We start from the raw sequence: 15770 nt of genomic DNA, 5'->3' as shown, positions 1-15770 counted from the left end.
TTAGCTACAACAGGAATGAGAGTCAAAAGGCCGGTGCTCAACAGTTGATTTGCATTTGCATGGCTCTCAGCAACTTCATTTAAATACAAAAACCTCTGCTACGCCCAAGGGGAGGGGGGTGATAGGGGAACAGGGACACACAGCGGTTTTGACCATTCTTGGCAGTGCTCTACAATTTTCCACTCTGACAAAAACCTCTTGCCGATAGCCCTCAATCTCCATGTGCTCAGCAGAACTAGCTGTCAATAGCTGTCAAAAATCCCACTTTTCATGCAGTGTGGGAAAAAAAAACAACTATATTCATTAACTGGTTAAGTTGTGTTTTAGATTGTTCTTGAAAAACTAATCACTCACGGCTGCACAGTGAACCCACTGATTTTTTTACAGCAGACAGCCGCTCCCCTCTCTTGCAGGTACTCCTGCTAAATCTTTTAGGGGTATGCAGTACCTGACCGTACCCCCTTACTTTCACCCCCTTTCTATACCCCATAGTGCAATACCATAGAACATCAATGCTCCCACTTCACATTTAAGACAGTAGCACACACTTTGATCACCAGATGAGCCCAACTTCCTCAGATCTTTTTTACAGGAACATCCTGCCTCATAATTATCTTTCTCATATGCCAAGAAATCCACACAGGCACACTGCTGCAACTGTCACTCAAATACTGCAGCAATGACCCAAGAAGACCATGATTTAATTCCAGTTACATAACTGAGATGATTTCAGTGATCACTGTGTTCTGTTTCTGAATTGTTGTTTTGAGGCTGTGAAATGACAGTAGGTAAAGCTGAGCTGACGGAGCCCCTCTCTCCCTGTGCAGTACTACTACTCAGTGCGGATCTTCCCTGGTCAGGAGCCCAGCAGTGTGTGGGTCGGGTGGGTTACCTCTGACTTCCATCAGTATGACCCAAGCTTTGAGCTGAACAAAGTCCGAACTGTCACAGTTACCTTGGGAGATGAGAAAGGAAAGGTTCATGAGAGGTTAGTAAAGTCTCACACCTTGTCACAGATTTGTTGTTAAAGTAGCGCTGTTCTCCTGCCTCTAATAACTCCACCTCATCTAAATATGTTTTAGCCTTCATCAAGTCTAAATATGTCATACCAGTACTGTGCATAGAAACCATTAAAACAGTTTAATATTTACCAATTATTTCAGAAAGTTAAACTCATATTATGCAAATTTAAATATACAGCTTAAAATATTTCAACCTTTATTTTTCCATGTGAAGTCTGCCCAAATCCTCGAATGGATTTTTTTCACAGTCCTGTTGCTGGTACACCTTTACCTCCCACACTTTTCCCTTTCACTCAACTAATTATGATCCAGTTGTAACAACTACTTAGACTTTTTGAGAAACTAAAGTTTTTACTGCCTATAAGTCCTGAATATCAAAACTACAAGAACTAAAGGCTTAAAATATTTCACTCTAATGAATCTATATAATTTGAGTTTTATTTTCTGAAATGAGAGAAAAAGTACATTAAACTTTTTATGGTATTCTAATGTTTTGAGCTGTTCTTTTAGGATTGGTGAGCAAAATGAGTACACAATAGAGCTAACAACCTATAAGAGTTCTATCCTTTTCATAGTTTATAATTTCTAGAATATACATAACCATGAAAGTTTTTGATTTAAAATTTCCTCAGCTATTTAGCTTTGTTGACTTTTTGCATGTTTACATTGGGAGATCTGTTTAGTTGTTTAGTTTAATGTGCAGAGGATGGAAAGGGGACATGCGAAGTCGCAGGAAAAGTAGCGCTGTTCTCCTGTGAATTGGCCTGTGAATGGCAGCATTGACAACTAATAACCTGCATATGGGTTATTGCAGGTAACCCATATACAATATGGGTTACCTGCAATGGGATTAAATGGGCACTGGTTCCTCAGGTGCCCGTTTAATCTGTTTATATTTGGCATGTGAGCCTAGATATTTTGGCTGAAGCTCCTAGATTCTCCATCCATGGTCTTTTCATCAGAATACAGCAAGAAAAGAGTCATTGACTTCATAGGCTGGCCTTCTGATTTCATTATAAATAGTGTGTCTCATGGTTTTAATGCTTCTGATCCACATGAAAGAAATGTTCTAAAGAGAGGAAATGCGAGCCTTAAATAAAAGTTTTATTTTAACATTTATTTTAAAACAGGCTAGAAGGAGTTTTCATAGATTTCCTTTAAGCTTTGTAAGAATGATGTTTGAAAGCTTGTGTTGTTTATCATTTTTGTGTCATTGTAATAACAAAAAATAATTGAATTAATATTTTAGAGACTACATGATGAATGAATAATCTCTGGTTCACAGTCAGGCTCTACACAGTCTCAGTGTTTGTAATCTTCTATCTTTCCCAACACCTGGATGTTGTGTACAGCTAGGATGTGTTTCAATATTTATCCAAAAATCTGTTCTGTGTTTTGTTTATTTAGTGATGATGAGTACACTTAAGTCATTCAGAAGTGAGAACAACAAGAATTTTAGTTCCTCTATACATTTGTCTGTTTCAGATTGTTGGTGGGGGGTTTAATCCTGATGTTAATCTAAAATTTCCTGTCCTACTAAATGTCCTGCAGCATAAAGCGCAGTAACTGCTACATGGTGTGGGCTGGAGAGAGCAGCAGCCCAGGACAGGGCAGGAACAATAACGGCCTGGAGATCGGTTGCCTGGTGGACACAACAAACGGCCTGCTGTCCTTCACAGCCAATGGGAAAGAGCTCAGCATGTACTACCAGGTACACACTGCGCACACAGTTCCTTCAACCAAATGTGTCTGCACCTTTTCACATTTTTTCCACATCAAAAAGTTATGTTAGTGGAACTGGCTGTCTTTTTACTGTATAGTGAACACACATGTTGGTGAGCAACGTGGATGAAATCACGCTACATGTTGGAGGCAATGTTATGTGTTTCACAGTCGCATATTACCATTTTTATAGCACAATCAGGTGTTACCTTCAAGTCACTACACCAGTGCTCCTCCATTAGGCTGTTAACAGTTCTTAGGAACATTGAACTAAGAAGTAGCACCAGTAGAGGCTTCCATCTGCCTCAGCAGGCTGAAGGTTAGAGACCAGGAAAGAGAGATGAAGAAAAAGAAGAATAAATCAAGAAAACAAAGTGATTAACATCAGGCAGAAACAGCGAGTAAATGAAATGGACAGTACACCATAAGTTGTCCTCCAACAGCCTTAGACAAATGAAGCATAACCAGTAAAACAGTTTCTGGTAAGTCAGTCTAGGCTTCACAACCACTTCATGCCAAAGGACAGGATTTCACCTTCAACATATAGAGGTTGAGGATTGTTTTCACTTTTGTCATAATTTTTTGTGGTACGTTTGGATGTGTATGTGTGTATCAATAAATAATAAAAAAAAAGGCAGACAATGTGCCGGTTTGAATGCACTAGAATTTGAATGGTCAGGAAAGCCTTGTCCTCTGTTAACAGGTGGAGCCCAGTACAAAACTGTTTCCTGCTGTTTTTGCCAAGGCCACCAGTCCCAACGTCTTCCAGTTTGAACTTGGCCGGATTAAGGTATGTGGGAATCCACACCGGCACAATCTGCAGGATGAATCCTTTTTTACTTTTAGGAGTGTATTAATTGTGCTGCTGTTGCAAAACATCCCCATATCATGATGCTGCCACCACCATGCTTAACTTTAAGGATGGTAAAAGTTCATCCAAATGTGACTCCTGACACAGAGTTCAGTCTTTGTCTCATCAGACCAGAGAATCTTGTCAGGAGTGTCAGGAATATTACCTTAGCACAGAGGTTCCCAAACTGTGGGGCGCGCCCCCTAAGGGGGGGAGGGGGGGAAGCCGTTTGGATGAAAAAACAAAACAAAACATGAACACTGTATGCGCTGGGTTTTTACCTTAGAATGGCCAACTCTCTGTTATTCCTCTGTCAATTTGATACAGTAGAGGCTTCCACACTTCCCATATTTGTGTCCTCTGTCATTTTTATCAGCAGTTAAAACTGTTTAATCCGTTGCTAACATGTGGAAACCTGTTTTTCCGAGCCGCCTTTAAACGCAACATGAGCGCTACGACGCTCGCGCTGGGTTTCCACCTGTGAAGGAGACCTGCTGCTGCTGTGTGGAGCTACGTAGGTTTGTGTTAGAATCACGGCAGCAAACCAGCAAAACGCAAAGAACTTTTCACAGTTTTTCACCCAAACTAACCGACTGAGTTGAGTAAAGCTGTTGGATGCAGGTAATGTTAGCTAAAAGATGACTAGCTAATATCAATACAGAACAATACAGGTAGCTTAACAAGTACCTTATAAGCTACCGATGTTGGTGTCTATTTTCAGCTACGTACATTCATTTTGCCCCCAAAAAAGTCAATGCCTCCCCCGTCACACGCCTCGTTTCAACCAGACGGCCATTTGTAATCCATAGGGGGGGCGCAGAAGAAAAAGTCTGGGAACCACTGGCTTAGCAGAAAGACTTCCTAGGAAGGTGGGAGGAAGAAATATGTCTGGGTTTTTTGCTGGCAAACTTTTAATACTTTGTTTTTCTTTTTTTTCTTGCCTGTCTTTGGGTTAATGATGAAGCACAGAAAAATCAGCTAAAATGTAGTGACTGTAAAAGGTGACACAGAGGTTAAACCCTCTTGAATATAAAACTCAGTGACACAAACACTTTTCTGTTAAACATGCATCATTTTGAACTTTTTCTCCAACAGAGCATAATTTAGAAAGTACAAAGTGTATAACTTCTGGTCTAGTAGCATTGATCTATTTAACTGCATCTGGATCTTTGTGGTTGAATCAACCAGTAAATAAAAGTCAAAACATTCTAGTTTTTTGTGCTTGTTGTTTGAAATAGTTGTTTTTATAAAATATTACTTTAGAAAACGGTGACCAATGACAAAACCTCTAATTCAGATAAAAGAATAAAAAAAAATTTTCATCTTCATCAGCGTTGCCCAGGAAACATAACAGAACTTCTTTTTAGTTCAAGATGAAGGTGTGATGTGTTAATGCTGTTGTCCCACTTTGTGTGTGTCCTGGCAGAATGTGATGCCTCTGTCAGCCGGTTTGTTTAAAAGTGAGAGGAAGAACCCAGCTCCCCAGTGTCCCCCGCGCCTCCATGTCCAGTTTCTCACTCCAGTGTTGTGGAGCCGTGTTCCCAACCACTTCCTCAAGGTATGTCGAGGAGATGGCCCTTCCATGTTTTTTTTATCAGATCAGATTTTCGAAATAACATGCAAAATTCTAATGTCATCTGTATATATTTTACAATATATTAAGCTGTATTTGAGAAGGTTTTCATTCTCAGAATATGTCATTTTGATTTCTTGGTTTTCTTCTTTTGTGTCTGAGACAATATCTACCACAGTTACTGTTGGCAAAAAAAAGTTATTGGAGGAAAAAAATCTAATTGCCCTGACAGAATTTGTTTCTTTGACTTTTTACTCCAAAAGTTATAGCTATGGTTGTACTTTGAGCTGAACAGTCTGCTTAAGAAAAATGTCAATATAATTAATACCAAGTTTTCAAACCTGCTCTAGATCCTACAGAGGAGCCAATAGACTGACCCAAACAAAAAGAGGCTGAGAGTCTGAACTGGGCTCCTCCTGTGAGATAGGACAGTCCCTCCGGATGGATGGATAATTCAGTCACTAAACCATGTTTAAAGTCAGTCAAGGATTCTGACCTTTTTGGAACAGACATCCCATAAGTGAAGTGAACAGATGTACAAACTGGTGGGTCCTGAGGTTCCAGCTCAGGATCCCAGGCTGCTTTGGGGCCCCAGGGTCCTGGGTGTTTGGCTGATTGTTGAATACACTTGGCTGACCTGAGTTTTCCTGGACTCAGGAAAACTGGGGGGTGGGTGCCCTGTGGGACTCTTGGCCCTGGTCTCAGCTGTGGGGGTCGGAGCGGGGCCAGGACAGGACAGAGTTTGTTGGGTATTCATGCTGCTGCTTCGGCTCCTAAAATATGGTCTTGGGGTATGGAATGATGTAGGAGTGCCTGGCTCTGTGCTGTGATTGTTCAGCAGGGGGCGGAGGGGCTTGACCTGCGTTGGACTTGGCAGAATTGGACAGGACTGTTTGGTGTTTGCTTTTTCAGGTGTTTACTAAAAAGTCAACACCTACAATCTGAGATGTTTTGTTTGACTTCCTTTTAATTCACATGTCAAGCTTGAATAGTTTTGTCTTGTTTGTCCAGGTTTCAGCTTCCAGAGTGAATGATCGACATGGCTGGCAGGTGCAGTGTAGCGATCCCCTGCAGTTCATGTCTCTCCACATACCTGAGGAGAACAGGTGGACAGCCCTTGTCTAAAAAGCCACACTGGGATGTCAGTCCAGTTCCAGTCTGTCAGTGCTAATGCAGGTGATTGTGTTTGCCTCCCAGGTCGGTGGATATCCTGGAGCTGTCAGAGCAGAAGGGCTTATTAAAGTTTCACTACCACACTCTCAGACTGTACTCTGCAATCTGCGCCTTGGGGAACAATAGAGTGGCTCATGCTCTGTGCTCTCACATCGATGAGGCCCAGCTCCTACAGGCTATAGAGAACAAGTACATGCCAGGTAACACACACAGCATGCAGCGCACAGTCTGCGCCTGGAAGTTGTCTGCTGCCCTGCTATGCCTCAGTGCTGCCTTTGAGAAACATTTCATATATGAGATTCACTACCACCCTACATGTTGTAAACCATTTGCAGTTCTTCTAGATGTTGGCTGAGAATCCACATTATTTCTCTTGGAAGTAAAACACAATTTGGTGAACCTTTCTGAACCTTTCTGGGCACCATATTAATACTAGTGGAGGGAATTAATAGCACTAAGTCGAAAACCATATATCAACAAAAGAAGCAACCTTTTCAAATTTAAAAATCCATTTTTCTGCTAAGTTATTGAACAGACATATGACCTCAAAGATATTTATTATTAATCTGTTCTTCAGATTCTTTAACCATCAAATTGGTATAAAGTGTTATTTTAGCCATTCAGTCCAGTAGCTTGCTACCATCAGTGTGAATAGCTTTGCTGGTAAGCTAACTGCTTTTAGCACACCTTGAACATAACAATAGTCTTCTCCAACGCCCAATCAGATTGGTTTAGAAGCAGAAATGATCCCCCAGTGGGGCGTGGTCCATCCCCGCTTTTTGTGGATGCCGCTTCTATTAGAAAATGTGATTAATGGTGTTAAAATGTTTAACCCGTTAACTTTGAGTTATTCATTACATTCATTTTAACACATTAAAGCCCTGGCTCTACTTAAAACAGCATCCTAAAGCTGAATCCATTCTAAACATTTAACACGGCTTCTCTCTGATAAGTCAGCATTTGGTGAACAATTATTTCTCTCAAACTCAAGTGTGTTACAGCTTACACACAGGTCCTTTATATCTGTTTACTACATCATCTGTTCACTTCCAAACGGATGAGCTTATTTTAACTTCTGTGTAAAAAAATACAGTCATGTTCAGGTCAAAGTTCACACAACACAGTAAGGGTACTCATGATTGTTTTTTTTTTCCTAATAGAACGAATAACATCAATAGAAATCAAATATCCAAACGAGGGGAGCAGACAAGCAAAATAAACAAACTAACAAACATGTTGGTATACATTAAAAAGGGTACATTCAAAACAAAACACACAACATAGTCAATTGGTATCACAACAAAAATGAAACTGACTAATATGTTAAGATTAGGATTTGCTTTTTTTCTTTTGATCTTGGCAGTTATTTTCTAATTTGAATTATTTTTCTATTCTCTAATTAATCTATCATCACAGATATTTTGAAAAAAGCTGTATAAGGGAGGGAAGAAAAAAAAGGAGGTAAGCAAACTAAGAATAAATAAATAAATGCATATGCCAGAATAAATAATAAATAAAGGATAAGGATGAAACACTTTAAGTCCTATTATTTGGCTCTCTCAATTCCCTCCTCTCCCCTGGTCCTTGCCTCCGCCATGGCATTAATTCACCAACAATGAAATGTCACATAGAAATGTGGAATATATTTTATTGAAATATTCTGGTTGTTTTTTTTGTATTGCTGATTGTTGCTCCATTGATATCTGTTGTGTAAGTAGATCTAGCCATTGTGAGGTACTGATTTTTTCCCCTATTTTTCCAGTTAAGCAGTATTGTTTTCTTGGCTATAGTCGGGCCATAAGCAGTGGGGTTTGGGTCTGTTTGGAGTTTATGTTCAGTTCATCTAGATTACCAAGTAAGCTGACAGAGGGGGTTAGTGGGATGTTGTGGCCAGAGATTTGAGACAGCTTGGTGATTGTTTTTTTCCAGAAGTTTTGTATTGGTGGACAGAGCCAGAATGCATGGAGGTGATCATCAGTTGCATTAAGTGTACACTGTGTGCAAATGTCTGATTCTATAAGTCCCATGACGTGTATCCTGTGCTATGTGAGGTGTGTTCTATGGATTATTTTATATTGTATCAACTATATCTTGGTGTTGTTGGACATGCTGAAAATGAAAATCAATAAAATAAAAAACTTCATATTCTCACCCACAACTCAAACGCCCATATGGAATAATCCAGATTTCACTGTAAATAAATCACCCCTGTTGGGAACTAAATGGAAGGAAAAAGGCATCGCATACCTCCACCACATCTTTGATGATCATAACTTTCTAACATTGCAACAGCTTACTGATAAATACAACATTGACAGGAAACAGTTTCTTCAATATAACAAATTAAAACAATCCATCAAATCAAAAATAGACATCAATAACTTTCACCTAGGACAACCAAACATTCTCAATAGCATCAATAATATCACAAAGTCTCCAAAATCACTCTCAAAACTATACAAAGTAATATATTCAACCAATAATGTGCCTCAAATTCCAATCACTAAATGGGAAAGAGATCTTACCATCCACACAGATAATCAGTTTTGGAATAATGTCTGCCATAACATTTTCAGTGGTACTCATGATTATGTCTGAAGATGCTTGTGTGCAACTGTGAATTCAGACAATATCTTTGTTGCTTGTTTCAGGAAGATTCTCCCAACACGATAAAGAGTAAATTAGAACAAGAAAAAGTCCTCAGAACTAAACCTGTCCTGACTGGTTTCTGAATCAGTGACCCATTAAAAGCATGTCCTGGTATTTTGATGACTGTGTGTAATGGTCATAATTGAGCTGAACAGAATCTGGTGCATTTCTCTGCAGGTTTGCTTCGTGCGGGCTACTATGACCTCCTCATCGACATCCACCTGAGGAGCTATGCAACAGCTCGGCTGATGATGAATAATGAGTACATTGTGCCCATGACACATGAAACAAAAAGCATCACATTGTTTCCAGATGACCTGAAGAAGCATGGCCTGCCAGGCATCGGACTCAGCACATCCCTGAGACCCAGAATGCACTTCTCCTGTCCAAGCTTTATACGTGTGACTGAGTCCTCATGCCATGACAATGGAAACAGTGGACCAGGAAATTATTTCCAGTACAGTCCCGAATTCCCTTTAGATATTTTAAAAGTGAAAACTATTGAGATGCTGACGGAGGCAGTGCTGGAGGGAAGCATGCATGTTCGGGATCCAGTAGGGGGCAGCACAGAGTTGCTGTTCGTCCCTCTTATCAAGCTGGTCTACACCATGCTCATCATGGGAATTTTCCAAAATGGAGATCTAAAAAACATTCTCCAACTCATTGAACCATCTGTGTTCTCTGAACCAAGAGACGGGCAGGAAGAGCTTCCCAGAGAGCTGGAGATGCTGAAGAACGTGGAAACAACCGGAAGAGGAGAGAATGGAGGGAGGAACCTGCCGAAGGAGGGGCTGCTGCAGATGAAGCTACCAGAGCCTGTTAAACTGCAGGTGATCACAGTCAGTTTGTCCTGTTCAGTGCTGCTGAACGAGTGGTTATAACTAACATTACAGTTCAACAAAAATAAAGACCAAGGTGATCTTGTTGAAAAGAATTATAACAGCTAATCTGTTTCTACTTGCACATGAAGCTTATCCTTTCAGATCTGTCCTGTATTACAAAAAAAACACACAAAAAACAAATTCAGGCTATAAAAAATGAGTTTAAAACTTTTATTTCAGAATTCTCAAACAGTCCAACTTTTTAAATTAGTTTTTATCAAGCTCCTCTTGTTACCAAATTCTTAATAAAGAGCATGAAAGTATAAAATATAAAAGCTGGGTGTAACATTTTTAGCACTAGTATTAAACATGAAGAACATAAAAACTCATTATATCATGTTTAGAGTCACTGTTTACTGCTGCTTAGTCTCTGCACAGCTGGACAGCAGGTATATGCTTCATGATCATGTGAAGTGTATAATAATAATCAATTTAATTTATTCATTTATTTATGTACCTATATGACTCATTATACTTTGTTTCATTCACTGTACTTCAAAATACACACAATGTAGTGTTTAATAACCATTAGATGGTTATTAACATAGTGACATCTTTCAGTGGCTAAGGCGCTAGAACAGATTCCCAGACTTTTGTAATCATCCGTCTTTTGGTGAGAACTATGAAATGAAAGTTCCAAACTGGTGAGGAGTGAAAGAACCAGATTACAGGAACTTCCTTTGCAACTCTGTGTGATTAACAGCAAGGTGTAGAACAGGTGTCTGTTTTTTCCAGGCTCACTGAAGCAGGAAAACACCTAAAACATGCAGGGCAGTGAGCCTTGGACTATACATCACTTTCAAACATAGAATGTCTGTGGATGGTGCTGACTGTTGTCCATCTGTGTGTGTGCGTGTGTGTGTAGATGTGCCATGTGCTGCAGTACCTATGTGACTGCCAGGTGCGCCATCGTATCGAGGCGGTGGTGGCCTTCTCCGATGACTTTGTTGCTTGTCTCCAAGACAACCAGCGCTTTCGCTACAATGAAGTGATGCTGGCTCTGAACATGTCTGCTGCACTCACTGCCAAGAAAACCAAAGAGTTCAGATCTCCCCCACAGGAACAGGTAGGAAAATCACCATGGCAACATGTCACGCATTGTGGTCTTAAAGTTGGAGAAGAGGGAAACCTGAAAACGATTATACTAGAAAAAACTCGTAGGCTTCATCAACATCACTTGAAATTTGTCCATTGAAGATTGAGGAAAAGAATTCCAGCTTGAAAAGAGACGTCATCCTTCATTTCAAAGGATTGTTAGTTTCAAACATCAGACTAACTTTTCTGACAATCTGCTGGTTGCATGCTCCAAACTCGAAATAACACTTAGTTCAAAAGCAGCCAAGCCCAAAGGGAAACTTAAAAAACAGGATGAGCACAGAAGAAAAATTGTCCCAAATCCAAACCTTCATTTTGTTTCATATTAAATTAGTGTAAAGTACCACAAACTGGTTTATGATTATGAGAATAGTTATCATACTTTTGTATTATTTTCCAAGATCAATATGCTGCTGAACTTCAAGGATGACAAGCAGGAATGTCCCTGTCCGGAATATATCCGGGAGCAGCTACTGGACTTCCATGAAGATCTGATGAGACACTGTGGTCTGTCTCACACCCTCCTAGCAAACAAAACATTTTCATATTGACGAACTGCAATTAATGGTTGCATTGTGTGGGTCCTGTGTAGAGCTGGACGAGGAGAGAGGAATAGATGGGGACAGTGATTTCACCATTCGAGGTCGTCTCATGTCGCTGGTGGAGAAGGTGTCCTACCTGAAGAAGAAGATGGGCAGCCTGCCCAAGGAAAAAAAGGACAGGAAACCCAGTAAGGTTTAATGTAGACAGATCAGTAAACCCAGAGCGTGGTGAAGTGTTCCCCCCAAGTGTTTGACCACAGGGTTGGTATTTTATTAGGGTGCGCCCAAAAATCTCAACTCTGTGTTCAGCTTTTCCACCACATGTAGGGATTTGCTTGGAAGGCAAACAGTTCAGTTTTGGTCTTCTCTGACCAACACTTTTTCTTCCTCATGGTTTATGTCATCACTAAGTAGGTGTATGCTTTTGAAATTAACTTAATTTTGACAAAACCATGCAAGCACCACAGTTCACAGGTTAACATACAATAATTATTCATTTGGTTTCATCTTGCCTGTTGGTGCGTACCATTAGTACATCTTTGTACATTTGGAAATACAGCATATACAAAAGTATACAAGTTTGACATTATGTTTTGGCATCAGTCTCATTTACCTCTGTTCAGTTCCATTTTTTTTTCTTTCCACAGGTACCTTACAGCAGCTTATCTCTGATACGATGGTCCGCTGGGCTCAGGAGTCGGTTATAGAGGATCCAGAGCTAGTGAGAGCCATGTTTGTCCTTCTACACCGCCAGTATGATGGCATTGGAGGACAGGTGTGTCTGTCAGTCTTCTTTTACTAAATACTGGTAGAAAGTTAGAAAAAGTCCTGACGAGCCACAGGTTAACAACAAGTTAGTATTATGTCTATGCCAGTATCTATAAATGAAACTTCAAGTATTTCTGGAGAGACAGCAGTTTCAACACGGCAGTCATTTAGAAACACTAGTGCATTAGACATAAGAAAACCACAGCTTTTTATTTTATTTTTAACTTAAGTAGTCAAGTTTTCCCTTATGATTCCTTTGTTTTATCTTGTTTAATTTGTTTTTAAGCTCTTTTTAAAATATTTTTGACCTTTCTACAAAGCTCTTTGAATTGTCTTGTACATGTTCTTCATAAATAATATTGCCTTGCAGCTTACTTAATGCTGCTAATTGTTACACATCAGTGATAACTAGGGTAAAAACTAAGATAAATTTAGTTTATAAATATGATAGCTGGTCAATAAACAGCAACTGGGTGTAGTGAATCCCTAGCAACCAATGTGCCAGTTACATGAAAAGTAGATGTCTCATTGAGCTGGTCAGTTGCTGCGATACGTCACAGCATCTGCCATATTGAATGTTGTAGATCTGCCAGAAAGCTAATGAGGTAAATGGATCGAACTTCAGAAAGTGCCGTTCTACAAAGTATTTTAAGTTGATGCCTGACACTGACACATTCTCTCACACAGTAGAGTGATTATGGATCACTCTACTGCCACATCCAAGATGACGGTGACGTAACATAGAACTTAGCGTTCAATGAGGCGTCCACGTATTTATGTCTATGTGGATGTGTGTGTGGTCTGCACATCTGTTACATGTGTGCACTGTGTCTGTCTGACTGTTCAGGTTCGAGCTCTTCCTAAAGCCTACACTATCAACTCCGTTTCCATAGAGGACACCATCAACCTGCTGGCTGCCCTGGGTCAGATCCGCTCTCTGCTGAGTGTCCGGATGGGCAGAGAGGAGGAAAAGCTGATGATCAGAGGGCTTGGGTGAGGCCATGCGGCTGTCAGACTCTGAATTTTGACCTGGAATGACTTTGAGACTTTGCCCTTGGGAAACATGTTGACAGCATTATCCTGCAGAACATTTATTTAGCAGGTGCAGGGAATCTGATAAGGTGGCAGCCTCTCTTTGGGCTGCCACCTTATCGTGGTGGAGGGGTTTGAGTGTCCCAATGATCCTAGGAGCTATGCTGTCTGGGGCTTTATGCCCCTGGTAGGGTCACTCAAGGCAGACAGGTCCTAGGTGAGGAACCAGACAAAGTGCAGCCTGAAGGCCCGTTTGGATCTGGCGTTCCCTTGCCCGGACGCGGGTCACCTGCGGCCGTATGTCTTGGACACTCGGGTGAAGAGAGGTGCGGAGCTGTCCACTGACCACTACCTGGTGGTGAGTTTGCTCCGGTGGTGGGGGAGGAAGCCGGTCAGACCTGGCAGGCCCAAACGTGTAGTGAGGGTCTGCTGTTAACGTCTGGCGGAGTCCCCTGTGAGTCGGAGCTTTAACTCCCATTTCCGGCAGAACTTCGAACACGTTCCGGGGGAGGTGGGGGACATTGAGTCTGAGTGGACCATGTTCCGTGCCTCCATTGCTGAGGCGGCTTATCGGGGCTGTGGCCCCAAGGTTGTTGGTGCCTGTCGCGGCAGCAACCCTTGAACCCGTTGGTGGACACCTTCGGTGAGGGATGCTGTCAAGCTGAAGAAGGAGTCCTATCGGGCCTTTTTGGCCTGTGGGACTCCAGAAGCAGCTGATGGGTACCAGCGGGCGAAGCAGCATGCGGCTCAGGTGGTTGCTGAGGCAAAAACTCGGGCGTGGGAGGAGTTTGGAGAGGCCATGGAGAAAGACTTCTGTATGGCTTCGAGGCGATTCTGGTCCACCACCCGGCGGCTCAGGAGGGGGAAGCAGTGCAGCACCTAACACTGTTTATAGTGGGGATGGTGTGCTACTGACCTCAACTCGGGACGTTGTGGGCCGGTGGGCGGAATACTTCGAAGACCTCCTCAATTCCACCAACATGCCTTCTGTTGAGGAAGCTAAGCCTGGGGATTCTGGGTTGGGTTCTCAGAGTCAGAGTCTGGGTTGGGTCCGCATTGCCGGCAATAAGTCGAGCTCGTTTCTGGTGAGAGTTGGACTCCGCCAAGGCTGCCCTTTGTCACCGGTTCTGTTCATTACTTTCATGGACAGAATTTCTAGGTGCAGCCGAGGTGTTGAGGGGATCCGTTTTGGTGGCCTTAGGATCACATCTCTGCTTTTTGCGGATGATGTGGTCCTATTGGCTTCATCACGTGATCTACAGCTCTTGCTGGAGCGGTTTGCGGCTGAGTTTGAAGCGGCCGGGATGAGGATCAGTGCCTCCAAATCCGAGATCATGGTCTTGAGCCAGAAAAGGGTAGCGTGCTTTCTCCGGGTCAGCGGGGTCGTCCTGCCTCAAGTGGAGGAGTTTAAGTATCTGGGGATCTTGTTCATGAATGAGGGAAGAAGGGAGCAGGAGGTCGACAGGCAGATTGGTGCAGCATCTGCAGTGAAACGGGCGCTGTACCGGTCCGTCATGGTGAAGAGAGAGCCGAGTCACAAAGGGATGGATGGATGGATGGATGGATCCAAACTGTTTCTCCTGGGCCCCCCAAGTGGTTTCTAAATAGCTGCCTGGTTAAACGATGTGTGTCAGCGAAGCGGGGCTGGGGGCTGGATTCTTAGAGACTCCCTGTTATACTCAGCCCCGGCTCCAGACGAACAGGACGGGGGAATCAACTTTTTTGGGGAGCAAAATGAATCGTAGCTGAACATAGACAACACCAGTAGCCTAAAAGCTACTTGTTAACAAGCTTAAGATGCTGTATTGATATTAGCTAGTCATCTTTTAGCTAACATTACGTGCATCCAACAGCTTTACTCAACTCAGTCTGTTAGTTTGGGGAAAACTGTGAAGTTTTTTGTGTTTTGCTGGTTTGCTGCCGTGATTCTAACACACCTGCAGCAGCAGCAGGTCTCCTTCACTGCCCACAGGTGTAAATCCAGCGTAAGCGTCGTAGCGCTTACTTTGCGTTTAAAGGCTGCTCGGAAAAACAGGTTACCACATGTTAACAACGGATTAAACAGTTTTAACTGCTGATAAAAGTGACAGAGGACACAGATATGGGAAGTGCGGAAGCCCCTACTGTATCAAATTGACAGAGGAATAACAGAGAGTTGGCCACTCTAAGGTAAAAACCCAGCGCATACAGCGTTCATGTTTTGTTTTTTCATCCAGACGGCTTCCTGTACCCCCCCCCTGCAATGGCACGGTGCCCCCCCTAGGGGGCGCGCCCCACAGTTTGGGAACCTCTGCCTTAGGCTAACATGGGTCTTCATGTGGCTACAGTTTCCAAAGCAAAGAACACAAGCACTGTGTCACATCAGCCAAGTTGCTAAATAATGCACATAAAGGATAACTTTGACTAACATATTAGCTTTTAAGTTGCTAGATTAAAATTGGAGGGAAAAAACCTATTTGCCTG

The 15770-nt window shown here is 42.1% G+C and overlaps 1 protein-coding gene across 1 annotated transcript in view; it reads left to right on the top strand.

The window, feature by feature from the left end:
• The first annotated feature begins 904 nt into the window (after window positions 1-904).
• LOC103129799 (ryanodine receptor 2-like) overlaps window positions 905-15770 on the top strand; it is an 85700-nt gene continuing 70834 nt past the window's right edge. Inside the window, exons 1-12 of the mRNA XM_016665395.1 lie at window positions 905-988; window positions 2574-2733; window positions 3448-3534; window positions 5021-5152; window positions 6179-6273; window positions 6365-6540; window positions 9167-9819; window positions 10736-10936; window positions 11367-11472; window positions 11558-11695; window positions 12155-12282; window positions 13123-13268. Of these exons, the coding sequence (XP_016520881.1) occupies window positions 2596-2733; window positions 3448-3534; window positions 5021-5152; window positions 6179-6273; window positions 6365-6540; window positions 9167-9819; window positions 10736-10936; window positions 11367-11472; window positions 11558-11695; window positions 12155-12282; window positions 13123-13268 (2000 nt within the window). The 5' untranslated portion in view covers window positions 905-988; window positions 2574-2595. The remainder of the gene's footprint in view (window positions 989-2573; window positions 2734-3447; window positions 3535-5020; window positions 5153-6178; window positions 6274-6364; window positions 6541-9166; window positions 9820-10735; window positions 10937-11366; window positions 11473-11557; window positions 11696-12154; window positions 12283-13122; window positions 13269-15770) is intronic.

This window comes from Poecilia formosa, unplaced genomic scaffold, assembly GCF_000485575.1.
Source record: "Poecilia formosa unplaced genomic scaffold, Poecilia_formosa-5.1.2 Scaffold578, whole genome shotgun sequence".
NCBI lineage: Eukaryota > Metazoa > Chordata > Actinopteri > Cyprinodontiformes > Poeciliidae > Poecilia > Poecilia formosa.
The sequence above is the reverse complement of the archived record's forward strand: the minus strand, read 5'-3'. Positions and strand labels throughout refer to the sequence as shown.